Source organism: Trachypithecus francoisi, unplaced genomic scaffold, assembly GCF_009764315.1.
Source record: "Trachypithecus francoisi isolate TF-2019V2 unplaced genomic scaffold, Tfra_2.0 Lachesis_group14, whole genome shotgun sequence".
NCBI classification, from domain to species: domain Eukaryota; kingdom Metazoa; phylum Chordata; class Mammalia; order Primates; family Cercopithecidae; genus Trachypithecus; species Trachypithecus francoisi.
In genome coordinates, this window is record NW_022681459.1 from 51,050,216 (window position 1) to 51,077,952 (window position 27,737).

Genomic DNA, 27,737 nt, shown 5'->3' on the forward strand with positions numbered 1-27,737 from the left:
AGGATTACAGGTGTCAGCCACCATGCCTGGCCTATGTGGCCATCTTTAATATGCGACATCATCTATGTCAGTATCTCTGGGAAGAGTGTTCCAGGCAGAGGAAGAGCAGGTGCAAAGACCCTGGGGTAGGATGGCATCCAGAGACCTGAGTCTTGAACAATGGTGTGATGGTTGATACTGACTGTCAACTTGATTGGACTGAAGGATACAAAGTATTGATCCTGGGTGTGTCTGTGAGAGTGTCGCCAAAGGATATTAACATTTGACTCAGTGGGCTGGGAAAGGCAGACCCACCTTTAACCTGGGTGGGCACCATCTAATCAGCTGCTAGAATATAAACAGGCAGAAAAAATGTAAACGAGAGACTGGTCTAGCCTCCCAGCCTACGTCTTTCTCCTGTGCTGGATGCTTCCTGCCCTCAAACATCGGACTCCAAGTTCTTCAGTTTTGAAACTCAGACTGGCTCTCCTTGCTCCTCAGCCTGCAGACGGCCTATCGTGGGACCTTGTGATCATGTGAGTTAATACGTAATAAACTCCCCTTTATATATACATATACATATATACACATATATACATATACATATATACATATACACATATATGTGCATATACACATATATACACATATACACATATATATATGCCAGTAATTATGTCCCTCTAGAGAACCCTAATACAAATGGGTTCCTCTACTCCCTTAGTTTCCTGTCCTATAAAGTGGGAACTAAGTTTGTTTCCCTGCCTCCTTTGTAGGAATACAGGATGTAAGATGCTTTGCTTCAGGGCTGGGTTAGGATTTTGGTTATTGGCCAGTGGCAGGGAGGAGAGGCCAACACAGGAGCTCAGCTTGGCTTCCCCCAAGCTCACCAGCGTTTGTTGAGAAGCACTGTCTGTCAGGAAGACACAGTGCTCAGCACCACAGGTCATAGCAGGGGAGTCTGAGGGTTGCTGATCTTGCCAAGCTTATGGGATAAAAAGATTGTTTGCTGCCCCAGATGTGACTGAGACATACCAGATGCATCTCAGAAGAAAAGAGCTTCTGAGGGAGTCCTCCCCACAGGGAGGTCTATGGGGCTCAGGGAAGGCCTGGAGGAGATGGGGTTCCAATAGGGCTTTGAGGGGCACACAAGATTTGGCTGAAGGAAGGGACACTGTTGATAGGAAAAGTGTAAGGGGCTGTGGAATTTAGTAATTCACTGCAACAAATGTTTGCGGAACCCCTGCTGTACCCCATGTGAACAGGACAGACAGACAGAGGCACTCCTCCACACAGAGGAGATACAACACAGGCCTCGAAAGGAAGTGATGATGCTTCAGAGGCCTGAGGATGAGTCAGGTCAAGCACTGTGGGGCACTGGGAGGAGATGATACCAAGAGGGTTCCAATGAAAGGACATCTGCAAAGGACAGAGAGGGGAAGGAGGGCTTGAGTTTCTCAAGTAAAGGCAACAAGCTGTGTCTGAAGCAGAGGGTCCATGTGGAAGAGAGCGGAGGGATGAGCTCAGGGCCAAACTGGTCTCATGGGCTAACTAAAGACTTCATCCTTTATCCTGGCCAGGCGTGGTGGCTCACACCTGTAATCCCAGCACTTTGGGAGGCCAAGGCAGGCAGATCACTTGAGGTCAGGAGTTTGAGACCAGCCTGGCCAACATGGTGAAATTCTGTCTCTACTATAAATACAAACATTAGTTGGGCATGGTGGTGCGCGTCTGTAGTCTCAGCTACTCAGGAGGCTGAGGCAGGAGAAATGCTTAAACCTGGGAGGCGGAGCTTGCAGTGAGCCGAGATGGTGCCACTGCACTCCAGCCTGGGTGACAGGCTTTTGAGATTCCATCTCAAAGAGAAAGAAAGAAAAAAAAAAAAGGCTTTGTCCTTTTTCCTGAGGGCAATGTATGTAGGTACACCAGATTTAGCAAATTAAAATATAGGTTGTCCTGTTAAATTTGGATTTCATATGAACAACAAATAATTTCTGTAGCATGTATATGCAATATCTGGGACATTCTTATACGAAAATATTATTCATTGTTTATCTGAAGTTTTTTTTTTTTTTTTTAAGACAGGGTTACACTATGTTGCCCAGGCTGGCCTCAAACTCCTGGCCTCAAGCGATCTTCCTGCCTCAGCCTGCTGAGTAGCACTATGGGTGTGTGCCACCATACCCAGCTTGTAATTCAGTTTTAACTGAGCCTCCTGTATTTTCTCTGGAGACCTTAAGTGTGGGATCACGGAAAGGTTTTAAGCAGGGCGAGGACAAGGTCAGATTTACATTTTGGGAAGTTCCCAGGATTTGTGGGAAAATAGACTGGAGAGAGACCAGGAAGGGGCGGGGGATGAGGTTCCTCCTGTTGTCCAGGCCAAAGAAGTGGAGGTCACCACCAGGAATGGGGCCATTGCATCATGTCTTCCAACACATCTGCCTCCTCAACTAGGCATGTGGCCTTGGATAAACCCCAGCTAATGGAGCCCCAGAGGGCTGCAGGCCAGTGAGACCCCAGCTCTGCTGTGTGAGCCGCTGGCATGGTTTGCTCCCTCCCAGATGCCCATCTGCCGAAGGGGCCAGAGGATCAGAGAGATTGTCCATGAGGGCCCTTCTGCTTCTCCTTCCAGGGGCCTCCGCCCATCCTCTCTCTGATACCTCTCCTGGCATGGGCCCACCGGGGTGAAAAGTCCAAACCTGAGATGCTTGGCTCCCAGATCATCCTTCCTGTGCCTCCTTGCTCCTTCTTCCCTCCCGCCATCACTCTGCCCGATGAATGCCTGAAAGGGCCCCGCGTCTCCTCTCTCCAACCTCAGGTCCCAGGCTTGGTTTTGGAGAAGGGTCTCAGCCTGTGTTGACAGCCTGCGATGTGTGAAGCTAGGTCTTCGGCATCACTCGTTTTATTGAATCCTCACAGCAGTGCTACAAGGAAACCATCATCCCCATTTCAGAGAGAAGGGGGACTGAGGCTCAGTGGTCCATTTGCTGACCCAGTCACACAGCTGTGCAGGGGGCAAACCTGGAGTGGAGTCCAGGTCTGGCTGGCGCCAGTGCTCTGCCCTCCCACTGTCTCCATGAAATGTCCCCAGGAGCCCCTAATCCCCCATTGATTTAGTGCGTGGGCTCGGTCAGCAGTCTTCTTGTTCCACTGCAGGCATGTGCAGCCCCAGCTCTTTCTGAGTTAAGCCAGGGACTGAAATGGGTCGACAGAATGCTCATCTGTTGGGAGCTTTATGGTTTATGAAGCCCTTTCCCATTTGTGCCCTTCTCACAACCCCACGGAGACTCTGCACGGCCCCTCCAGCTCTTGGAGGCTGCATTTTGCCGCAGTGAAGGCCACATTAAATATTAACAGGGCAGCTCCTGGCCCCGCCGTGACGTCAATTACGGGGCCGCTTGGTGAGGGCTGCGGATGCCTTTCCAAGGTGAAGCGGTGACCGGAATTCAGCTGGCTCAAATGGTGTCCCAGGAGGCTGGCTGTCAGGACTCGGAGAAGATGCTGCTAATGTGAGGTGTGGCAGGAATCCAAAAGCTTTCCTCTGATCTTCCTGGCTCCCTCAGGGCCTGGTGGCATCCTGAGGCTGGCGAGATGCATTCAGTCATTTGGCAGGTATTTACTGGGCACCTGCTGTATGCCAAGCACAGTGCGAGGCTCTGGGGAGACGGCTGTGAATGTGATGAGGTCTTTGCATAGTGGTGCTCCTTGTGTGGTTGAAGAAAGGGAGAAACCCAGCTCTGTGGGCTAGGGCAGGTGCCCACTCCAGCCTGAGGCCAAGGGATCCTTCCAAAAGAAGTCAGGGTGATACTGAAACCTGAAGAAGGAGCCCAAGTTAGGTAGGGAAAGAGGAGGGGTGAGAGAACAGACATAGAGAATACCTCTTGAGCTCGGATCCTGGTTCTACCTGTTCCTAGCCATTTATCTACAAATTAGGTTCCCACCATGCAGGGTTGTTGTGAGGACCAAATGAAGCCGTTGCTAGTGACAGTACAGTGAGGTGCCCGGTGGCTCGGGGGTAGCTGCTGTGAAAATAGCTCCGGGCCACGCATGGTGGCTCACACTTGTAATCCCAGCACTTTGGGAGGCTGAGGCGAGAGGATCGCTTGCATCCAGGAGTTCAATACCAGCCAGGGCAACATATTGAGACCCTGTCTCTATAAAAAATAGAAAATTGGCCAGGTGTAGTGGTGTACACCTGTAGTCAGTCCCAACTACTTGGGAGGCTGAAGTGGGAGGATCACTTGAGTCCAGGAGGTCAAGGCTGCAGTGAGCCAGGATTGTGCCACTGCACTCAGCCTGGGTGACAAACGATAGACCTAGTCTAAAAAAAAAAAAAAAAAAAAAAAGAAGGAAGGAAAGGAAAGGAAGGAAAGAAAGGAGGAAAGAAAGAAGGGGAAAGAAGGAAGGAAGGAAAGAAAGAGAAAGAGAGAGAGAGGGAAAGGGAAAGAGAAAAAAAGAAAAGAAATAGTCTGTGTTTTATATGATTCCTTTGCACTGCCAGGAATTCTTGCCCCCATTTTGTAAGCGGAGAAACTACTGAGGCTCAGAGAGGTCAGAGAGGTGACCCGACGTGGCCAGGGTTATACTGTGGATTAGACCCCAGGTTGGACATGTGACCCTAGGCTCTGACTTGGGCTTTTTGCCATACTCCATCCACAGGCAACCCAAGCAATTATTTCAGCTCAGTGAGACACAGAATCCCACCAATGCTTCCCAGTATGAGTTCCTTGGCTGCATGTTCAAGGGTAGTCTCAGCCTTCTTTGTGGTAAGGCCACAGCTCTCTGATGCTTAGCCCAGGGTTGGGCTTTGGGAGGCCTGGGCAGAGGCTTGATTTCGCTAACCTGCTGTGTGACCGTGGGTGAATTACTTTCCCTTTCTGAGCCTCAGTTCCCACAGGGCCAGCTGAATGACCAGCTCTTATTGTCTGGGTCTCTGATCCTCCCAGTAGTGCTGTGGCAAAGGAATTACTTTAAATTCCATATTAAAGATAAAGAACCAGGACAGGCGCGATGGCTCCTGCCTGTAATCCCAGCACTTTGGGAGGCTGAGGCAGGCAGATCACTTGAGGTCAGGAGTTCGAGACCAACCTAGCCAATATGGTGAGACCACGTCCGTACAAAAAATACAAAAATTAGCCGGGCATGGTGGTACATGCCTGTAGTCTACTCAGGAGGCTGGGGCAAGAGAATTGCTTGAATCTGGGAGGTGGAGTTTGCAGTGAGCCGAAATCACGCCACTGTACTCCAACTTGGGCAACATGCGAGACACTGTCTCAAAAAAAAAAAAGGAACCAGTGGTCTGAGACGGACAAAGTGGCACGCACAAGGCTACACAATTACCAAGTAGGGGCCAGGATTTGGGGACAGCCCGTTGCTGGCAGAGCTGGCCATCAGTCCACCATGCTGTGCTGCCTCTTGGAGTAAGAAAGCCAAACTGAATTGTCTCCAACATCTTTACTATGGGCCTGTGATTCTGTGAGTTCCCTGCTGCCCCAGGCCTTCAGGGCTCAATGACTTCATGGGGAAGCCATTTCAGGTTAGGCTGGTCCTCCAACTGTCCCCATTTAAAGTAGGTAACAGCCCGGTAGGCAGCACTCCCTCCCTCCCTCAGACACAACCTCATTCCTCCTGAATGAAGAGGTCTAGCGAAGACAGTGACATGCCCTTTTTATTCTCCCCCAATCCCCTCCACCCTGCCTCCGACATGTCCATTTTATGGAAAACTGAAACTCAAGAGAGGTCCAACAACTTGCTTGGGTTTCCCCAGCTACTGTGGAAGAGCTAGGATTTGAGGCTGGGTCTGGTAACTCCAGATCTTTTTTTTTTTTTTTTTTTTTTTGAGACAGAGTCTCGCTCTGTCACCCAGGCTGGAGTGCAGTGGCCGGATCTCTGCTCACTGCAAGCTCCGCCTCCCGGGTTTACGCCATTCTCCTGCCTCAGCCTCCCGAGTAGCTGGGACTACAGGCGCCCGCCACCTCGCCCGGCTAGTTTTTTTTGTATTTTTTAGTAGAGACGGGGTTTCACCGTGTTAGTCAGGATGGTCTCGATCTCCTGACCTCGTGATCCGCCCATCTCGGCCTCCCAAAGTGCTGGGATTACAGGCTTGAGCCACCGCGCCCGGCCAACTCCAGATCTTGTACTCTGAATAGTTGCAAGCTGGCCAGATTCAACAGGACAGCCCTCCTCCTTCTCTGGGCTCCCTCCCGGCTCCTGCAATCCTGCCTGCCTTCCCCCTTGCTCCCTCCCTTTTCTTGCCTTTCACTCAGCTGTCACTTAATGTTAGCTGTCAGCTGATTTCAGGTGTTCCCCTTCCTGGGGTAGAAGGGGAGAGGACAAAAGATCTTGGCCAGTCACAAAGGGGGCTCTGGTGATGGGAGTTTTGTAATATGCAGAAGGTGTAACCAAATTCAATTCAGCATTCATGGAGCAGTGCCTGGATCCAGGACACTCAGCCGGGCATCCCAGGGGCTCAGATGGTGAATGAAACACAGGCCCCATCCTTCAGTACTTATAGTCTATTACAAAGGACAGGGCTGCCTCCTAAGGAAGTGGGAAGCAGAAGATGTATGTAACAAAGAGTGTGAACTTTATAGTCAGAAAGACCTGGGTTCAAATCCTAATTCTTCATTTAATAGCAGTGTGACTTTGGGTAAGAGGATGCCTCCCTGAGCTTTAATTTTTCCATCTGTTTAATGGGTGTAAGAGGAATAGCTCCCATGAGGATTAAATGAGACCTTATACTACATTAAATGACAAAACATAGTGCTTGATGCCCAGTAGCAAGCCACAGACATTCCTACCAATGTCCCTCTAGGCAGACAGTGGATACCAGAGTCACAGTGGGAGTAGGTGGAAGGCGAGAGCACTTCTAAGTTGGAGAAACTTACCTCCTCTTTAGAGGAGCTAAGATTTCAGTGGGTATTAAAGGAGTGTAAGAAGCAGAGAATGAGGTGGAGGGATGGGAAAGAACATTCTGGAAACTCATGGGCAGAGTCTGGGAACCTGGTGGGCCTAGTGTGTCCAGGAAGTGGGTTATGACCTTGAGAAGATGGGCCAGGGGCAGGTTATGAAGGGCCAGGTAGAGGAGTTTATATCTTTAAAGAGGGAATGGGTCCTACCCACGACCCCAGGGGGCAGCTCAGTGCTGTCTCTGCAAAGGCCAGCCAGCCTCCTACAGGAGTCGGCCTTCTCATGTGGCTATGGTCCTCTCAGATCTCTTTATCTCCTGAGTCGGGGCCAGCCTGCCACCATTATCTACAAGAAGATAGAAGGCTATAACAATCTGCTTGCCTCCTACTAACATACTGGGGAGAAAAAGATGTTTTTTAGCATAGTTGCCTGGCAGAGAACCATGGTGAAAATTCAGCGACCCTCTCCCTTGCTTCCCAGGGTACAGTTTCAGCAGCAGCTGATGACAGTTATGCTCATAGCTCAACAGCTAAAAGAATGTTCTCAGGCTCTCTGAAGGTCAGGGGCAGTGGTGGGAAGAACGGTGAAGATGGAGCAGAGCCCCTGCTCTCTGTGCTGTAGCTGGGCAAGACACTTAACCTCCCTGGGACTCAGTTTCCTCATCTGTAAAATCAAAACAATAATACTGACCTTGCCTTAACCAAGAGACAGCATAGTGGCAAACTGCTGGCCCATGGCCTGCTTGCTATGAAGTAGGAGTTCATTACCTTCTTCACTCCAGGTCTTGACATGGTCCAAACGCTTGTCTTTTGAAGCAACTCTATTGTATCCTCTTGAGTTGTCATGACATTGTCTGCTGGTCTTCCAATGGTGAAATATCCTAGACTCTCAGAGCTGAAAAATAAAAAGGTACTTTGCTATTCATCATTGCAGCCTCTCATTTCACAGATAAGAAATCCAAGGCTCGGGGCGAAGGAACAGTCTTCTCCAGCTTTCCCAGACCATGCACAACAGCCCCTCCCACCCCAGCCCACCCAGTGGGAACCATGTGAAAGCTTGAGGCAGTTATTCAGATGGTTCAAGCCAAAAGATCTAGAAAATTCTTGCTAAGAAACACAAGCTCCCAGACCATCTGCAGAACTGAAACAAAAGCCTCTTTCGCCCTCATTTTAACTGCAACTCAATAGGTGTTGGCTTTGCCTTCTCCCCCAGAGCTGAGCTCCTCTGAACAAGCTGGTGGGGGGCGGGCACTGGGAGTGGGGCTCTGAGCTCCACCAGCTCATAGAACCAGCTCACAGATTGCAGCTAACAGGACATTTTCGCACTTCTTAATGCCAAAAGCTGCCTTGGGTGCTGGTTTGCTTCCAAGGCGGGCTTTGAAAGAGGGGTGGAAGGCTCTAGATGATCCTGAAATCTCTGCGCTCAGGATGCTCTTAGTGAAGCAGGGGGTGAGATTTGGTGTCAGCAAAAGGATATTGGGGTGCAAAGTAGATAGTGCAAAGTGGAGGTGAGTGGGGAAGGCTTCAGATGACTGCAAGAATTTGACTCTTCTAGGCCTCAGTTTCCTCATCCATATAGTGGGGCTAACAGCCTTCTTCCAAGTGAGGATGTGGGAAGATAATATGAGAGTAAAGTCTTCATCCTCAAATCAGGCAGAGAGTAAGTGATTTAAAAACAAGAGCCGTTGTCTGTCTATGTTATTGCTGGTGGTTTTATTATCATTGGCTGGGTCAGTAAGGTCACCTTGACTGCAGGTGGCCTACAGTGGGAGAAAAAGTTAAAATCCTATCTGAGTGATATTAATAATTTGTGGACAGGCGGCTACTCCAGCTCAAGATGGTAACCATGCCAACATTGCAAACGCCATCTCTCCAGAACAATATCATGTCTCCTTTGTAATAGGTCCCTTGGTGTCCAGACTTCTCAGCAGCTCAGAGTGTCTCCGAGTATCCAAGAGGGGGAAAAAACAACAACAACAACAAAAAAAAACCAGGATGTGCCTTTTCTGGGTCATCTATTCACTGGGCTCTGTGTGGAGGGTTCTGGCAATGCTTTAGAAATGCAGTCCCATGTGAGGAGCAGTCGTGACCACTGGCTGTGGGTGGGATGCAGGTGAAGAATTCTTTTTTTTTTTTTTTTGAGCCTTGTTGTCCAGGCTGGAGTGCAATGGCGTGATCTTGGCTCACTGCAACCTCTGCCTCCGGGGTTCAAGCAATTCTCCTGCCTCAGTCTCCCGAGTAGCTGGGATTACAGGTGCCTGCCACCACGCCCAGCTAAATTTTTGTATTTTTAGTAGAGATGAGGTTTCACCATGTTGGTCAGGCTAGTCTCAAACTCCTGACCTCAGGTGATCCACCTACCTTGGCCTCCCAAAGTGCTGGGATTACAGGCGTGAGTCAACATGCCTGGCTTTTTTTTTTTTTTTTTTAATGGAGCCTCACTCTGTTGCCCACACTGGATGGAGTGCAATGGTGTGATCTCCGCTCACTGCAACCTCCGCCTCCCAGGTTTATGCAATTCTCCTGTCTCAGCCTCCTGAGTGGCTGGGATTACAGGCACATGCCAACACACCTCGTTAATTTTTGCATTTTTAGTAGAGACGGGGTTTTGCCACGTCGGCCAAGGTGGTCTAGAACTCCTGACCTCAGGTGATCCACCCGCCTTGGCCTCCCAAAGGGTTGGGATTACAGGCATGAGCCACCGCGGCTGGCCAGTTTTTCTTTCTTTTATTTTTTTTTGACGGAGTCTCATTCTATCGCCAGGCTGGAGTGCAGTGGCGCGATCTTGGCTCACTGCAACCTCTGCCTCCCGGGTTCAAGCGATTCTTCTGCCTCAGCCTCCCAAGTAGCTGGGACTACAGGCACCCGCCACCACGCTCAGCTAATTTTTTGTATTTTTAGTAGAGACAGGGTTTCACCATGTTGGCCAGGATGGTCTTGATCTCTTGACCTCATGATCTGCCCACCTCGGCCTCCCGAAGTGCTGGGATTACAGACATGAGTCACCGCGCCTGGCCTGTTTTTCTTTTTTAAAAATATTTTTTGTAGTCCCAACTACTTGGGAGGCCAAGGCAGGAGAATTGCTTGATGAACCTGGAAAGCAGAGGTTGCAGTGAGATGAGATCTTGCCACTGCCCTCCAGCCTGGGTGACAGAAACTCCATTAAAAAAAAAAACAAAAAAAACCCCAATATGGATTTTTAAATATATATTTATATATGGGTTTTTTATATCTATAAAATATGTATACATATGTTATATATGTATATATGTTATATAAATATATTTATATATAATTATATACATAATATATAATATATATCATAATATATATGATATGATATATAATATATATCATAATATATATGATATGATATATAATATATACAGGACATTTTCACACTTCTTAAGGCCAAAAGCTGCCTTGGGTGTTGGTTTGCTTCCAAGGCGGGCTTTGAAAGGGGGTGGAAGGCTCTAGATGATCCTGAAATCTCTGCGCTCAGGATGCTCTTAGTTAAGACACGGGGTGAGATTTTGTGTCAGCAAAAGGATACTGGGGTCGTGATATATATAATATATATATAAATATATAATATATAAAAGTATATCATATTGTATATGTAAAAATATATGTGTGTGTATGTGTGTGTGTATATGTAGGGGTGTGTGTGTGTGTTTTGTTTTTGTTTTTTGTAGAACTGGGGTCTTGCTATGTTGCCCAGGCTGGTTTTGAACTCTTGGCCTCATGTGATCCTGCCACCTCAGCCTCCCAAAGCTCTGGGATTATAGGCATGAGCCACTGTGCCAGGCTATTGATCCCTTTTTACAAGTGACTTGCCTGAGGGTACTCAGCTGGTGCACTGGCAGAGTAGGATTTGAACCCAAGACAAGAACCATGTTCTTTCTCAAATCACACCACACACATGTGTTCAGGAACCCAGGGGAATTTTGTTCTGTTCCCCAAGTGATACCCTGCACTAGAAGAAGACACAGACTTGGCTCCTCTAGTGGGGACCTGCTCTGAGCCCTGAGGCAACAAAGTGTGTTTGACATTAACCACTGACCTCCCTCACCTCACTCAGGTACTCTCTTTGAAGTTGTTCGAAGGCCCTGTTTATCCATAGGAGGTATAGCCTTGGGAATAGGTGACCTGTCCCAGGTGGTGACCCTGTTTTTTACTGATGAGGCTCTTGGGCATTAGCAACTCTCTCCCAAAGGCAAAGAAGATGGGTGCTGGTAAGAGTGTGTGGGACACTCGGTGGGAGGCTTATGTATTCTTTGTATAATCTGAGTGACCCCAACAGGGAAGTCACGCTTTGAGCTCTTCTCAGTTGACATCATGGGGCAGTATGAGGCCCTCAGACTTGGGCGTGTGATGGACCTGAGTTTGAATCCTTGCTTTGCCCATCCCCTGCTGTGTGACTTTGTTCAAACCATGGAACAGCTCTGTGTCAGTTTCCTTATCTGTAAAACGGGAAAGGAGGCCGAGCTCAGTGGCTCACGCCTGTAGTGCCAGCACTTGGGAGGCCGAGGTGGGTGGATAGCTTGAGCTCGGGAGTTCAAGACCAGCATGGGCAACATGGCGAAACCCTAGCTCTATTAAACAAATTAAAGAAATTGGCTGGGCGCAGTGGCTCACGCCTATAATCCCAGCACATTGGGAGGCTGAGGCAGGAGGAACATTTGAGGTCAGGAGTTTGACACCAGCCTGGCCAACATGGTAAAATCTTGTTTCTATTAAAAATACACACAAAAAAATTAGCTGGGCGTAGTGGTGCATGCCTGCAGTCCTAGCTACCCGGGTGGCTGAGGCAGGAGAATTGCTTGAACCCAGGAGGCAAAGATTGCAGTGAGGCAAGATTGTGCCACTGCACTCCAGTCTGGGCAACAGAGCTAGACTCTATCTCTCAGGAAAAAAAAAAAAAAAGACTGAAAAATACATTTAATAGATGAAGCATGAGTTTAAATAATTTTCTCTGAAAAAATTAGCTGGGCGTGGTGGTGTGCGCCTTGTAGCCCCAGCTACTTGGGAGGCTGAGGCAGGAGGATCGCTTGAACCTGGGAGGCAGAGGTTGCTGTGAGCCAAGAGAGCACTATTGTACTCCAGCCTGGGTGACTGGGTGAGACTCTATCTTAAAACAAAACAAAAGAAAAGCAAGCAAACAAAAAAACAGGAAAGGAAATCGGACCAGCCTTACAGGGGTATCTTGAGGGGAAAAAAAAGCCCAGTTCTGCAAAGCACCTTGCTTGGTGCTAGGAACATGGTAGATGGTTCCTTAGAGTGCATGAGGATGGGGTCACCAAGGATAAGGCAGTGTGTGAAGAGGGCTCGGGACAAAGCCCTGAGGGACCCTAGTATTTCCGGGTAGACTAGAAGACAAGCCCACACAGCAAATAGAAGAGTAATGGCTGGAGCAGCAGAAGGGAAGCTGGGAGAGCCGGTCAAGGAAGGGTGAGCAGTCATGCCCAGTCCAGCCAAGAGGGCTGGGGAGGTGGGCACTATGAAGCGTCCTTGGCTTTGACAACAAGGAGGGCTCTGGTGGCCACACTGGAGGAGTGGGGACAGGGCCAGAGCACACTGAGCTGATGGGTGGGTAGGAAGTGAGGAAGAGGAGATGGGGAAGTTTGGTGAGAAGAAAAGCTTCATGGGAGAACCAGAGTGTCATTTACACATGTCAGAAATCAATTATTTAGAATGTTCCAGCTCTACCTAATTTTCACCGTTTTGAAATCAGTCTTAGTCCAACCTGATCAAAAAAGCTGGAAGGGCTCTAAGCCCTCTAAGAGCTAGAAGGAACTGAGGAGGTCCCCCCATCCAGGGCTGGCCCTCCTCCCACCTCTCACTGGGACCCCATCCTTATGGGGGGTGGAGTGGATGATTCATTACTATCTAGAATGCTCTTTAAATATATTCACTAGGGGGAAGATCAGACTGGTTTGTTAACCTCGATTCCAACAACAAAGGTGACTCTTCAAAGCATGGTGAAGCCTGGGGTGGGGCCTCCTCCCAGGCCCACATTCAAATCCTGCTTCATGGGCCCCCAAAAGTGTGATCGTTTTAGCATCACAGCAGGAAGAGGAAGGCCTGGGAGGCAAGAGACCTGGTATGGAGGACCCAGCTCTGGTCACTCGCTGTGCAAACTAGGGCCAGCCCCTCCTTTCCCTCAGACCTCAGTTTCCCCTTATTCAGGACAAGGGGTTAGATAGGGGTGATTCTAAGGGTCCTGCCAGCTCTGACATTCCAGCATGTGGATATCTATTCTAAAGTCCTTGAAACAGTTGAGTCTAATTCTCCAGATGGAAAACAAGTCCAGAAAAGGCCTAGTCTCCAGTTCCCTCCCTTCTCCTTTCAAACACGTCTTACTCTCAAGAGCAAGATTCCAGGCCTGAAATATGGCTTCTCAATTACCTAAGGATGAAGCCTCAAATCTTCACCCAGGCATTTAAAACACTCTGCAATCTTGTTTTACCCAATCTCACTTCCCATTGTTAGGCCTCTCTTCTCACCATCTCCCAGGTCACGGCCAAGCCTTTGACCATGCTGTACCCCAGGCCTTAATCTCTTTCTTGACTACTCCAAGATCCAGCTTATCCCTGCGGGCTGCACATGCGGTAGATGCTCAGTAAATTCTCAGCGAGACCAAGGCCCCTTCTCCTACACTACCTTTGGCATGTTGGAAGTCAGTCGGGGCCTTGTTTTAAGCATTATTTTCCTAGCTTGTCGAGCAGCCCAGCCCAGGGCCTGGCACAAGGAACCCTCAGTATCCAATGCCAGCCAGGATTGGGAGGGGCTCAGTGACCAGCCAGTTGGGCCACCCCACCTCTTTGCCACAGGAGAAAGTCCAGCCTGGGTTTGGACTCAGATCCTGGCCCCACCACTTAATAGGCTGTGTAATCTTGAGCAAGTCACTAACCTTGCTTTTCCTCAGGTTCCACATTTTAAATATGGGGAGACCAGCTGTGTCCACCGTGGGCTGGGTAGTTAGGATTAAAGAGGAGAATGCTCGTACGGGACTAGCCCTGGGCTGGCTCCTAATGTGTCCTGAATATTACTTGTCTCAGCCTGGTCATCCAGTCCCCTCCTCTGGTGGAAGGAACAAGCCTGCCCAAGGCTATGTCTCAGGATGTGTGCGACTGCGTGTGTCTGTGTGTGGCGGGGCTGTCCCCGAGGGTCGGACTCGATCCTGCCCGGACCAGTGCAGACCCAAGCACAGGGTGTGGCCCAACAGAACCCAAGGACAGGCAGGGCTCGGGGCGGGCGGGACGGCTGGGGCTGGGCGGGGCTGGGCTGACCCGCCCCTCGGGGCACGCGGCCTCCCGGCTTCTCCGCGGGTAGGTTTGCTTGCTTTTGGGGCCCTTCTCAAGCCAGATCGCTAACGTGGTTGGAGTGGTGCGTTTCAGGGTGGCGCTATGACAATGCACTGCCCGTGCAGCCGCCATCACGGCGCCCCCGCCTCCGGCTCCGCAGTCTCCTGCCTGGCTTTCCCTTCTCCACCTCCATCTCTGCGGCGGTAAAATGCAGCACTCGCAGAGCGCCTGCGCGGCTTTCAGGCGGGGCGGCGGCGGCGGCTATTTATAGTAGGTGACGTCACCTTGAAATAGACCGTTAGGGCCGGCCCGCCCTTCCCCCCTCCCACTCCCGCCGCTCGGCCTGGCCACTCTCACTGCGCAGGCGTCGTCTCGTCCTCCCATCCCCCAACGCGACCGCCTCTCCTCCCTCGACGGTGTCCGCGGCGCGAGCCACAACGCGCGGGACTAGCCAGCGAGAGGGCGCGAGCGGCGGCGCTGCCTGTACCCTGCAGCCTGCAGCCTCCGGTTTGGCCGGCGAGCCAGTGCGCGTGCGCGGCGGCGGCCTCCTCGGCGACCGGGGAGCGGACTGACCGGCGGGCGGGCAAGCGAGCCAGCGGTGTGAGGCGCCAAGCGAGGCCGAGCCGCGAGCGACATGGGGGACCGGGAGCAGCTGCTGCAGCGGGCGCGGCTGGCCGAGCAGGCGGAGCGCTACGACGACATGGCCTCCGCCATGAAGGCGGTGAGCGCGCCGGGAGCCCGGGCAGCTGGCCGGGGAGGCCTGGCGTTGGGGAGGGACGGGGATGGCCGCGGGCGGCGTTCCCCTCCCGGCCATGGGCGACCCCACGACCCGGCTGGGCGTGGCCGCCCGCCCTTAGCCCGCGCTTCCCGCTCCCGCTGGGCGCCCCGCCACTTCCTGAGGCTGGGCCCGGGGTGGGGGATCCGGAAGGGTGCAGCTCGGGGTCGTGGAGGCAGCCCCGTTGGCGGCGGCCGGGCCGGGGTCGCCACATCTTAGTTGGGATCCCGGGCGGGGGCAAAGGGTACCCTAGGGGACGTGAAGGAGCCGCATTCCTCCTCCTAGAGCGTTTCACCGGACCCGGGGGCTCCCCCTCTCGTCTTCCTCCGTTCCCCAACTTGGAATAAAGAATCACCTAGTGAGTGGCGCCCTGTCTCAGCTGGTTTTCTCTGCTACGACTTGAAGTCTGTAATTCCGATCTGTTTTGCTCTGCTTGTTCGAATTGTTCTGGTTTCATCTTCCCACTCCTGGGGGTCTGGCTTTGTGTGCGAAGCCCCCTTTCGTACAGTCTAGGCGTGGACGAGGGCGGGAGAGGGGGCGGAGGGTGTGGGGCCCATTCCACAGCCCCAGGTTTGCTGCTGCTGCGCTGTCTGCCTGGAGATTAAAATGAAACGTGACTTCTAGGTGAGACGAATCTGTGTGCCTTTGCATTCCCGAGACCCTCATAAATCGATTCTGCAGCTTCTTCTCCGGTGGAGGAGTCGTCCCCAGCCACACCCTAGCAAAATATCGTGGATCACACACCACCTGCATTTCTGAGTTCCGGTTACCATCTCACTCTCTTTTCACGTTATTTTACGTTTTCTCTAAATGAGTATTTCCTCTCCCTGTGTCAAGGTCACACAGTGATAGAACTACAACTGCGGCCACCATCCTGCTATGTTCAGTGTACAACCTCCTGAGACCTGGGAGGATCCCCTTGAACCCCGCCTTAGACTTATAGATTCACAAATTCGGGGGTGAGACTCACATCTGCATTGTAACCAGCTCTCACAGGCGATTTTTAGCTGGCTTAAGTCTGAGAATTACTGCCCATGACTGTAGTAAATGTATCCTTTGCTGGCCTTTTGGAGGGAGTTCCAAAAAAACTGCAAATACAAAGGCTCCCTAAAATCTTAAGTCATTTGGAAAGCTCATTTGAAGGCTTTTGACGTTAATGTCAGACGAAATATGTAGTTGGGGCTAATATTTAGGATAGTTCAGGTAAGAAAGGTACTTGAAGAGTTGCCTTTCCTGTGGTGTCCTTGTTACACACAACTAGGTGTGTTTGGAGACCAGCAACACCGTTGCCCGTATGTTGATGTGTCGGTCATCTTGACTTCAGCACTATTAGCATGCTGTTTTGGTGAGGCAGGAGGTTTTCTTCCAAACCGGGGGGCCGTCTAGGTCTGGAGGCTGAACTTCATGTAATTCAGGGAGTCCTTTAAAATAAAATCTAAAATATAATTTTTGCATATTGTACAGAAATGGGACTGACTGCATTTCCTTGGAAGAGATCCTGAACCTTAATTTTCTTTGGGATGAAGCTGCCTCTGTCCACAGCAGGTCACACTTAAAACCCTCCTCCCCAGTTACTGAGTGGTGCTGGGATTATGCAGGCTGAGGCCTCGCCACACATTTTCATGAAGTGGTTGCTCACCCTCTGAGACGTAAAGACTGCAGTGTTAGGAGCCCTTTGGGAAATAAATGTGAAAAGAAAGGAGGGACAAGGTTTAAAGGAAGGGGAATGGAGGTGAAGGAAAAATGGCTAGAAGGTGCGTTCTGGAACAATCAGAAACCTGAGGCAACTTGAAATGGGGGAAAAAGGCAAGAATGGAGAGATGTTACCAGAACGAAATCTAGTTTGAGTAGAGAAAAAGATTGGCTTTCTAGTAGGCTTGTAAAATGCTTTCCTGCAGCTAGCTATTAGTGTCCATAGATCTTCTCTGGAGGGTTAAGGTAGCCTTTTGTAAACCAAAGGAATCTATAATATCTATATTTGAAATAATGAGTTGGAAAAGCCAGCCAGCATTGAAGAGTCAATGCAAGCTTTAATTCTGCCATCTCAGAATTGTGATAAACCATTTCTCCTCCATCATCTAAATGTAATATATTGTGCTTATAAATATTTTCTTTAAAAGAAAAATAGTATGTTGGAAAGGACTGGCAGGGGTCACTTTCCCTGCTAAATTGGTGTTTGTAGATTAAATTCTTAATGTTACTGGGATGACTCAGTCTCTATTTTATTAATCTCTTTTGGAAAGGGTGTAAATTTCAGTAACCCTCTGGGTTTACCTGGGCTTTCTTCAGGGCTGTGGAGGTAAGTAGCCTGTTGTAGGGAGGATGGAGCAGGACACCTGTGTTGAGGATATATTCTGATGCCACTACTCTGTAACCTTGAAACTTAATCTTGGCTTTAGATCCTCTGAAGTATAAAACTAGTGATGTTATTAACAAGTCAGTTTTGCCTTTGGTCTTCTAACTTGCTTTCTGTTTCCTTCATAATTAAAATGCTCACCTGATAATATTGCCTTCCTGTAATGATTGATGTTCCTTATTCTACCAGCGTCACCTGGAGGACAGTGTTGGTAAGCTTGAAGAAAAATCGTGCATATTGGAAACAATGGTCTTGCCTCAAACCTGTTGAGAACTTCTCTTCCCTGCTTCTCTCCGTAATTTGAAGAAGCAAGAAATGTTTCTGAAGTGAAGCATAAAGGAGTGTCTTCAAGTTCTCTTTATCTTATACCTACCAGCTTGCATAGAGTGTAATAGTGGGAAGAAACATTGTAAAAGATTCTAGAACCTAAGTCCTTTCTAGGCCAGGCTTTAAATGACCTTACCCAATTTGTAGTCTCTGTAAGTACCGTTTGATAACTGAAATAAACCTATAAAGTGGGATTAAATGTGAGTCCGGAAAACTAAGAGATTTAAGGAAAGAGGGAAAATAACCAGATAGATTTCTGGTGGATATTCATAGACATAATTTCATCATGTCTTATGGCCCTAAGTAATCTATTTTATATTAAAACATAGGTGGTAATTGTGAAGTTATCAAATATAAAAATTACTGGAATAGCATGGTGTTTTAACACTGATAAATCAGTTGATTACAGTGTTGATAGAAAATGGGGAGAAACACATTTGAAGTACTTGCAGAATATATATATAGAAATCTTAAGTGCAGGAAGCAAAACTACAGTTTAAGGAAACAGGAGTCGGAGACGAAGGGCACTTGGCCCAACCACTGACAAAAGGCTGTTGTTGCAACAGCTGTGAGATTCTGGGAAGTGGGGAAATGAGCAGGTGCTGTATAAAAGTGCACAGCTGACTGCCCCAGGTGAGACAGATCAGTGTCACAGTAAGAGGATTTTGAGGCATACCAAAATTGTGATTAGTATGATTTTTTTTTTTTTTTTTTAAGAGATGGTCTCATTCTGTCGCCCAGGTTGGAGTGCAGTCATGGGACTATCATAACTCGCTGTAGCCTTGAGCTCCTGGGCTCAAGTGATCCTCCTGAGCAGCTGTGACTACAGATGCATGCCACCACGCCCAGCTAATTTTTAAATTGTATAGACAGGTCTCTATATGGTGTCCAGGTTGGTTTCAAACTCCTGGCCTCAAGCAATCCTCCTGCCTCAGCCTATCAAAGTGCTACGATTACAGGAGTGAGCTATCACACCCAACGAGTATGAAATCTTAGAGCCACATTGATACTATAGTTTGAAATATGTAAAAACTAGGGAGCTATGTTTCCCACTAGGCATTTAAAATGTAATCGTCTTTGAGGAGGGAAGAAGGCCCTGGATTATTCTGGTAATAGTTTGAATTTAAAGGGTCTTTCAGGTGGGCCAACAGCTTACATGGCTTTCTTGCTCTGAAGTAGGAACTGTGCTCCCCATGTGGGTTTGGGTCCCTGAATTATCCCCAGAAGAACTTCCACAGGCCAGAACTGACTCCCTTAAACCAAAAATTGTATTTTCTTTGATGCGGATTTTCTTTGTTTTTGAGACGGAGTCTCGCTCTGTCGCCCAGGCTGGAGTGCAGTGGTGGGATCTCAGCTCACTGCAACCTCCGCCTTCTGGGTTCACGCCACTCTCCTTCCTCAGCCTCCCAAGTAGCTGGGACTACAGGCGCCCGCCACCATGCCTGGCTAATTTTTTGTAGTTTTAGTGGAGACGGGGTTTCACCGTGTTAGCCAGGATGGTCTCGATCTCCTGACCTCGTGATCTGCCTGCCTCGGCCTCCCAAAGTGCTGGGATTACAGGCGTGAGCTGGGGATTTTCTTTAGTTGTCTTTGGGATTTTATATTAGTGACAGACTACAGTGTCCCACTTTTCCAGAAATACGGTTTTGGAGAGGGTATCCCAAATGTGTTTTTTTTTTTTTTTTTTTTTAATGTGTGTTACATTTAGCAAGTTTATAGAACTTACTTTACTTTTTTTTTGAGACAGAGTTTTGCTCTTGTTTCCCAGGCTGGAGTGCAGTGGCGTAATCTTGGCTCACTGTAAGCTCCGCCTCCCGGGTTCACGCCATTCTGCCTCAGCCTCCCTAGTAGCTGGGACTACAGGCGCCTGCCACAATGCCCGGCTAATTTTTTGTATTTTTAGTAGAGGCGGGCTTTCACCATGTTAGCCAGGATGGTCTCCATCTCCTGACTTCGTGATCCGCCCACCTCGGCCTCCCAAAGTGCTGAGATTATGGGTGTGAGCCACCTCGCCCGGCCTTCTGTATTTTTTAGTAGAGACAGGGTTTCACCGTATTAGCCAGGATGGTCTCGATCAGACCTTGTGATCTGCCTGCCTCGGCCTCCCAAAGTGCTGGGATTACAGGCGTGAGCCTCCGTGCCCGGCGTTTTTTGTTTTTTTTTTTTTCTTAACAAAATATTGAATTTGAGTTTCTCCTGAGTTAAGATGTGCAGGACTATGTTACATTTTATTTGGGGTATTTTAAGAAATTATTTCATATTCTTGACACCAGTTGTTGCTCCATATTGCCTTTAATGTATTTTTCTCCCTGCACCCTTTAGTATATTTTTATGCAGGCCCCAAAATTTCTGTCTCTAGGTTGCTGGTAAAATTCCTCCTAGTGTCCCAAGTGGAGGCAGCTTGTCTTCTGCCCCAGCATTTTGGTGCTCCTCCCACCCTACTCCTGGCTGCAGTGGCATTCCCTTCTGCGGTGGTGAGTGCTGGCATTTCCAATGATCCGAACCTGGCGCAGCTTCTGAAGCCTTCAATTCTGATGCCTCTAGGGACAGTAGCATGCAGTAATGCCATTCAGATGCTATTGTATTTAATCCTTGCCAGTCCCCGTGAAAATGTTCAGTTATGTCAAAAGCAAGGCAAAGGCAGTCTCGTGACTATACAAGGGCAGCTGTTTTATTTGACTAAAATTTAGCTTAGAGTGGATGTAACTTACCTGGACTTGCCTGCTCTCAGCTTGAAGTTTAGCCTATTAGTAGCCTTACAGAATTGTAGCCTCATCCTGATGAGGATAAGGGGTTCAGCGTGACGCTGACTGGCGATGTTCTTGCACAGTGGCCCGTAGGACTTGGTCTGTTGGTGGATATCTTGCCAGCTTGGGGGCAGGCCAGGCAAGATCCTCACTTCCTAAGCATAAACTTGGGAAAGAGCTCAGCAAGTTTTCATCCCACTAGCTTGCTTTTTTTTTTTTTTTGAGACAGAGTCTTGCTCTGTCCTCCAAGCTGGAGTGCAGTGGCACAATCTTGGCTCACTGCAACCTCCACCTCCCAGGTTCAAGCAATTGTCATGTCCCACCCAAGTAGCTGGGATTACAGGCGCACGCCACCTTGCCTGGCTAATTTTTGTATTTTTAATAGAGACGCGGTTTCTATGTTGACTGGGTTGGTGTCATACTCCCTGGCCTCAAGTGATCCATCTGCCTTGGCCTCCCAAAGTGCTGGGATTACAGGTGTGAGCCACCATGCCCGGCTCCTCAAGTTCACTTTTAACACATACACACGTACACACATACTTCTTCCAAAGAAGCTTAAAGATTTTATGATGTGGTTATGTTTACTTAATCGTGAGAATCATTTACTTATTCATATCAAAAGCAAGGTGGTTGATGTAGATGTGGGTGACTATAAAGGATGAGCCCATAGCATATGTGGAGCTGTGAAGGATGGCAGCATATTTGAGTGAGGTAACATTACCCCTAACTTAGGCAGCTATGGCCTGGCAGCTTGAGGGTGGCATTTTGTTTGCTCAGTGTTACTTTTGATGTTGGGTGTTTCCAAGATTAAAAACTTTAAATTTTCCTCAATAGTCCCCATACTATTTTTGGTGGTGGATCTGTTTTTACTCACACACACATAGTTGTTTGCCTTGTGAGTAGTGGAAGGAGGCCCGTAGGGGTTTTTGGTAAACGAATAGTGTCACAGGAAGATAAGTGAATGATCAGCAGGCCAGGTCATTTTTGACATTTAGCAATGTTGGGTAGTCTTGGAGCAGAGAAAATGTGAAATGAGTGCCCTGGGGTGGGGACTAGGTGTAGCCAAAGGCTGTTTGGTCAGGACGTTAGTAAAACTAGCTGGCAGGGAGTCCAGTCCTTAAAATAAATGGAGAGGAGGGCCTTTGTGCATGGGAAGAGCCCATCAGTTTAAGTTTGTCATTCAGGAAGGGTGTAAGTAGAATTACAGAGGGTGGGAAGGCAGGCAGGACACCTAGAAAGCAGAGAGGCTGTGAGCAGAGGTGGCAAACCCCCCCCCCCCGGTTTGTGGCCAGGTGAAGACTCAGTGCCCAGTGTGGCTACACTGAGGGAAGGTGCCATGTGGCAGAAATGACTGTCGTAATCTTGGTGTTAAAGAGTGGAAGGAAGGCTGAAAACTATTGTCTAGGCCTGTCTCTAAAATTGTATGTCTTATTTTTGCTTCATGTTCCTGATTTGTAGAGATGCAATAAATCATTTCATTAGGTTTTGCAGATGGTCTTAGGTGGCATGGTTGGGACCTGGAGAGCATCCATTACTCTGTGTTGCCACCCAGTGTTTGCTTCTCTTAGTACAGTTTATGACTGAGCTTTTCATTAGTTCTCCTGGCGCCTGCATTTTGGTATTTGAAGTGTTGGGAACTGGTTCTAAGTATCATCTATCAAGATTGGCTATAAATCTTTTTGTTTTAATGGACCATCTGATTTTACATGGGTCTATAATTTTCCAGTCTGGGAAAAACTCAGTTTTCTTTAGTTATCTGTTCAAGTAGTAAGCCATTTTCATTTCATGTTTCCTTTTGTCAACTGAATTATAACCCAGAGTATTAAAAAATACTATATTTAAATATATCCAGTTATTTCCTAGTTAGGCCCTGGCTGGGGTATGAGGAACAATATTTGCTTGCTGAGATATGTTAGTCACCCTCAGCTAATGCTGATAGTGATTCATTCAGACTGGCAGGCAACCAGATGATTGTTACATAAACACTACTACTCCCAGTAAATGATTTTTCTTGTGAAGGTGTCATAAATACTGACCAGTAGTCTTTTTGGCAGTTCATTCCTGATGGAGAAAGAATATTCTTACAGATACACCCAAACTTCACGTTAGTAGGATCAACTTCATCATGCTGTGCCACACCTTTTATTGGTGCACAGGAAAAATGAAATCATGGAATGCTGGAGCTGAAGGAGGCCTTGGAGATCATTTGGGCTAATCTTGCTTATTTTACCTTTGATGTCCAAAAAGGTTGTGATTTGTTTAAGGTCACATAGCTAGATCAGAGTAAATTCCAGATGTCTTGGGTTTAATAATTATACTGTCTTTTGTGTTATGCAACCACTCATACATACATGTATTTCAGATATGCACTCTCTTTAAATGACATACTCTGGGAAGTTACCTTGGTGTATCTTTGCCAGTTTCACAGAAGCACTTTTGTTTTTTTTTGTTTTTTTTTTTTTTGAGACGGAGTCTTGCTCTGTCGCCAGGGCTGGAGTGCAGTGGCCGGATCTCAGCTCACTGCAAGCTCCGCCTCCTGGGTTCACGCCATTCTCCTGCCTCAGCCTCCCGAGTAGCTGGGACTACAGACGCCCGCCACCTCGCCCGGCTAGTTTTTTGTATTTTTTAGTAGAGACGGGGTTTCACAGTGTTCGCCAGGATGGTCTCGATCTCCTGACCTCGTGATCCGCCCGTCTCGGCCTCCCAAAGTGCTGGGATTACAGGCTTGAGCCACCGCGCCCGGCCAGAAGCACTTTTGTTAGTCACAGGAGGAAGTATATTGTGACTCCTATGGATATTTGCATTTTAATGCCAAATGGCCTTAGTTGGATTTAATTATTACAAGATCAAAGGAGCTCTCCAAATTCTGTTGTTGTCTCATGCTTTATTAAATGTTGCTCTAGAAATGCAAGTCATTCTAGAGGATTCAAGCATTCTGAAATGTATCAGAATATTTGGGATGGAATTTTGATTTAGAAGTGTTGCTCCCTTAAAAGACTAAGTAGTTATTCATCTTTTTGTAATTCATAAGTATGATGACATGTATGTGTGAGATGTGCCACCCTCAAACCTTGTTACAATGTAGACAGACACATGACCCTCTGATGTGGGGAGAAAAAGACTAAGTTATTAAATATTTACAAAGTCTCTATTTTCCATAAGAAAATGTATGTAAGTGTTTAAAGGCACTTACTAGAGGAGGAAACTAGTGGGGTTATAGGTGTTCAATGTGATTTAAGGGGAGCGTTGATTTTAGATTCATGGTAGACTGGAGCAGATCACAGTGAGAGGTATGGAGACTACTAATGAATATGAGAATGATTAATGAGAACCCTGGCTTGACCGGAGTGGAGGCGGCACCCCGGGAATGGTCAGGATAGCTGTTAGCCAAAGACCACACTGAAGAAAGAAGTGGGGTTTGGTTGATGGGTAGGCAAAGGAGAGACTTAATCCTATGTTTGTAGCAGAAGAGTAGGGGTTCTGGGGACAGGGAAATGGAGCAATTAAGAGTGAGCTGGTACTTTTATTTTGTCTGGGGCTTGGGGGTAGGGAGGACTCAGACAGTTGCTTGTTTTACTTTGTAAGAACTTGGCACAAGTTTTCTGATTTTTACATGTAATAATGATTACACTTGCTGCTTATGTCCTTGAACCACTAATTCCCCAAATAAACCTTCATTGTTCAGGATTTCTGATACTCCACTGCTCAGTCTTCTCAATTCATTTTAAGTGTATCTGTTTGAATATGCTATTGATAACTTTCCCCATTGAACTTGGCTTTTTCCCTCTGTTGGAGGCTCTGTCCTTACAGATTCGTTTAAGTAATACCTTTTTTGTTTAGTGTTTTATGGTTTCCTAAATGCTTTGCTTTCCTTTTTTTTTTTCAGTGTTAAAATTAAAGACCTTTTGGATAAGCAGAGACTGATTTAATAAAATTAAAGACCTTTACCAGTAGGTCATATTAAGGAATCCCTCTACTTTATAGACGACGCACTATCTTTTAAGGGCTTGTGAAATGTCCTGGGTCAATTTAGCAAGTCATTTTCTGTGCTTGGGCCCAGACCAACTCTGTTAGAAACTCTGTTAGGAAACTCTGTTAAACAGTTTCCTAGGGGTTGCTGAACCTAGTACGACAAACTGGATAGCTTAAAATAATAAATTTATTCTCTCGTAGTTCTGGACGCTAGAAGTTTGAAAGTGAGGTGTAGGCAGGCCACATTCCCTCTGAAGGCTCTAGGGAAGAATCCTTCCTAGGCACTCTCCCAGCTTCTGGTGACTTCTGGCAACCCTTGGTGTTCCTTGGCTTGTAGATGCATCACTCCAGTCTTTGCCTCCACTGTCACATGGCATTCTTCCTGTGTGTGTATCCAAATCTCACTATCCTTATAAGGACACCTGTAATTGCACTTAGGGCACACCCTAATATCCAGTATGACTTCATATTAACTAATTATATCTGCAAAGACCCTATTTCCAAATAAGGTCACATTCACAGGTGCCTGGGGTCAGAACTTCAGCATATCCTTTGGCGGAGGACACAGTTTTAACCCACTGCAAAGTCTAATAATGCTCTTCCTACTAACTGCATAGCGAGTTCACTTGCAGCTGGCATCAGGGAGAACGAAGGGAAGTTAAAGCTTGTGAAATTTAACTCTTCCACTTAAAATAATTGATGCTTCCATCCTTGATGATCAGAGTTTCCTGTGAGGTAGGTCAGAGTACAGCTTGCTGCTGAGTAGCTGTGCTTCTTTTCACCAGGAGCTGGGGGCACTTTCATGTCACTAATGAATTCTTTTTCATTTTGGTTTGGGAGAGGGCTGGGAGTATCAGGGTTCCATGTGTGGCCACACAGGGCGAAGCTCTGGCCACTGGATCTCTGTGATGTTCATCTGATCTGTGGAGCCCCACCTAATGTGTATTTGAGGAGTGGTTGGTTCTTCCCAGAATGTAAAGCTGGAAGCAGAGTCTGGAACACTTCCAGTCTGTCGTCTTTGAACATCTGACAAAGGGACTGCATGATCTTACTATTCTGATTTTTTTTTTTTTTTTGAGACAGAGGCTCTCTCTGTTGCTAGGTTGGAGTGCAGTGGCACAATCTTGGCTCGCTGCAACCTCTGGGTTCAGGCGATTCTCCTGCCTCAGCCTCCCAAGCAGCTGGGACTACAAGCGCACCCCACCACCCCTGGCTAATTTTTGTATCTTTAGTAGAGATGGGGTTTCACCATGTTGGCCAGGATGGTATTAGTCTGTTACCATCATGGTACCACCTCATGATCTGCCCGCCTTGGCCTCCCGAAGTGCTGAGATGACAGGCATAAGCCACCGCGCCTGGCCTGTTCAGAGTATCTTTTGCAGAGTAGCTGCTTGAGGTTTTCTTCTTCACCATTGTGTACTGCTGCTGTACAACCTTTTCATAATTATCCTGAGTCCCATTCCTCTACCAACATGAAAGCAACATCTGATGACACCTCATTTATGAATTTCTCAAGCCCCTCTGATTTTCTGTTTTAGGTGCCAAGTATTACCTCTTCTATTAGACTGCAGTCTTTTCTTCACATAGGATTCATGTCTATATTGGTTTTGTCCATGGGTGGTTTTTATTCTCCAGAGTGACTGACTTGTTCATAATCCTGTTCTTGAGAAGGATTGTTGATTATGTTGAGGGGAAGGCTTCTAAGATTTTCAGATTTTTCTTTCAATGTTTATCTTTTTGGGGTTTTGCAGGTGACAGAGCTGAATGAACCTCTCTCCAATGAAGATCGAAATCTCCTCTCTGTGGCCTACAAGAATGTGGTTGGTGCCAGGCGATCTTCCTGGAGGGTCATTAGCAGCATTGAGCAGAAAACCATGGCTGATGGAAACGAAAAGAAATTGGAGAAAGTGAAAGCTTACCGGGAGAAGATTGAGAAGGAGCTGGAGACAGTTTGCAATGATGTCCTGTCTCTGCTTGACAAGTTCCTGATCAAGAACTGCAATGATTTCCAGTATGAGAGCAAGGTGTTTTACCTGAAAATGAAAGGTGATTACTACCGCTACTTAGCAGAGGTCGCTTCTGGGGAGAAGAAAAACAGTGTGGTCGAAGCTTCTGAAGCTGCCTACAAGGAAGCCTTTGAAATCAGCAAAGAGCAGATGCAGCCCACGCACCCCATCCGGCTGGGCCTGGCCCTCAACTTCTCCGTGTTCTACTATGAGATCCAGAATGCACCCGAGCAAGCCTGCCTCTTAGCCAAACAAGCCTTCGATGATGCCATAGCTGAGCTGGACACACTAAACGAGGATTCCTATAAGGACTCCACGCTCATCATGCAGTTGCTGCGAGACAACCTCACCCTCTGGACGAGCGACCAGCAGGATGAAGAAGCAGGAGAAGGCAACTGAAGATCCTTCAGGTCCCCTGGCCCTTCCTTCACCCACCACCCCCATCATCACCGATTCTTCCTTGCCACAATCACTAAATATCTAGTGCTAAACCTATCTGTATCGGCAGCACAGCTACTCAGATCTGCACTCCTGTCTCTTGGGAAGCAGTTTCAGATGAATCATGGGCATTGCTGGACTGATGGTTGCTTTGAGCCCACAGGAGCTCCCTTTTTGAATTGTGTGGAGAAGTGTGTTCTGATGAGGCATTTTACTATGCCTATTGATGTATGGGAAATCTAGGCGAAAGTAATGGGGGAGATGAGAAAGAATTAGCCAACACAGGCTACAGTTGATGTTTAAAAGATCCATTTAAAACAAGCTGATAGTGTTTCTTTAAGCAGTACATCTTGTGCATGCAAAAATGAATTCACCCCTCCCACCTCTTTCTTCGACTAATGGAAAACTGTTAAGGGAAGCTGATACAGAGAGACAACTTGCTCCTTTCCATCAGCTTTATAATAAACTGTTTAACGTGAGGTTTCAGTAGCGCCTTGTTTTTGCCTCTTTAAATTATGACGTGCACAAACCTTCTTTTCAATGCAATGCATCTAAAAGTTTTGATACTTGTAACTTTTTTTTTTTTTTTTGGTTGCGATTGTTTAAGAATCATGGATTTATTTTTTGTAACTCTTTGGCTATTGTCCTTGTGTATCCTGACAGCGCCATGTGTGTCAGCCCATGTCAATCAAGATGGGTGATTATGAAATGCCAGACTTCTAAAATAAATGTTTTGGAATTCAATGGGTAAATAAATGCTGCTTTGGGGATATTATCTCTGTGTGCGGTCTTGATTTTTCCCCTCTCAAGGTACTGTCTAACCAGTCACAAATTGCGGTTTGAATCTGTCAAACATGGAAGCATTTGTAGTACTTTATCCAAGTTTTCCTGTCCTCTGATTTCATTACATATTTTGCAGCAC

The 27,737-nt window shown here is 47.6% G+C and overlaps 2 protein-coding genes, 1 long non-coding RNA gene and 1 pseudogene across 3 annotated transcripts; 3 read left to right on the forward strand and 1 right to left on the reverse strand.

Annotated features, from left to right (window-relative positions):
• Positions 1 to 1,828: 1,828 nt before the first annotated feature.
• Positions 1,829 to 7,936, reverse strand: CUNH22orf24 (chromosome unknown C22orf24 homolog). Its single transcript, XM_033233354.1, is given in 4 exon segments — positions 1,829 to 3,793; positions 7,579 to 7,630; positions 7,632 to 7,790; positions 7,793 to 7,936. Coding segments are annotated over 4 exon segments (687 nt in total). The 3' UTR covers positions 1,829 to 3,461.
• A 6,594-nt stretch (positions 7,937 to 14,530) lies between these two features.
• On the forward strand, positions 14,531 to 27,590 carry YWHAH (tyrosine 3-monooxygenase/tryptophan 5-monooxygenase activation protein eta). Its single transcript, XM_033233353.1, has 2 exons — positions 14,531 to 14,915; positions 26,123 to 27,590. Exons 1-2 carry the CDS (start codon positions 14,829 to 14,831, stop codon positions 26,774 to 26,776), a joined length of 741 nt encoding a protein of 246 aa, XP_033089244.1. The 5' UTR covers positions 14,531 to 14,828; the 3' UTR covers positions 26,777 to 27,590.
• Positions 14,922 to 17,473, forward strand: LOC117096238. The gene is made up of 2 exons (XR_004442414.1): positions 14,922 to 15,327; positions 15,594 to 17,473. It is a non-coding gene; the product is annotated as an uncharacterized LOC117096238 (long non-coding RNA).
• LOC117096791 lies at positions 23,411 to 23,506 on the forward strand (annotated as a pseudogene).
• Positions 27,591 to 27,737: the final 147 nt, after the last annotated feature.

Excerpts from the sequence above, each read along its gene's own strand:
- YWHAH (XM_033233353.1), top strand. The coding sequence starts at position 14,829 with ATGGGGGACCGGGAGCAGCTGCTGCAGCGGGCGCGGCTGGCCGAGCAG. Across the intron at positions 14,916-26,122 it reads TGGCCTCCGCCATGAAGGCG|GTGACAGAGCTGAATGAACC; the intron begins GTGAGCGCGCCG and ends GGGGTTTTGCAG.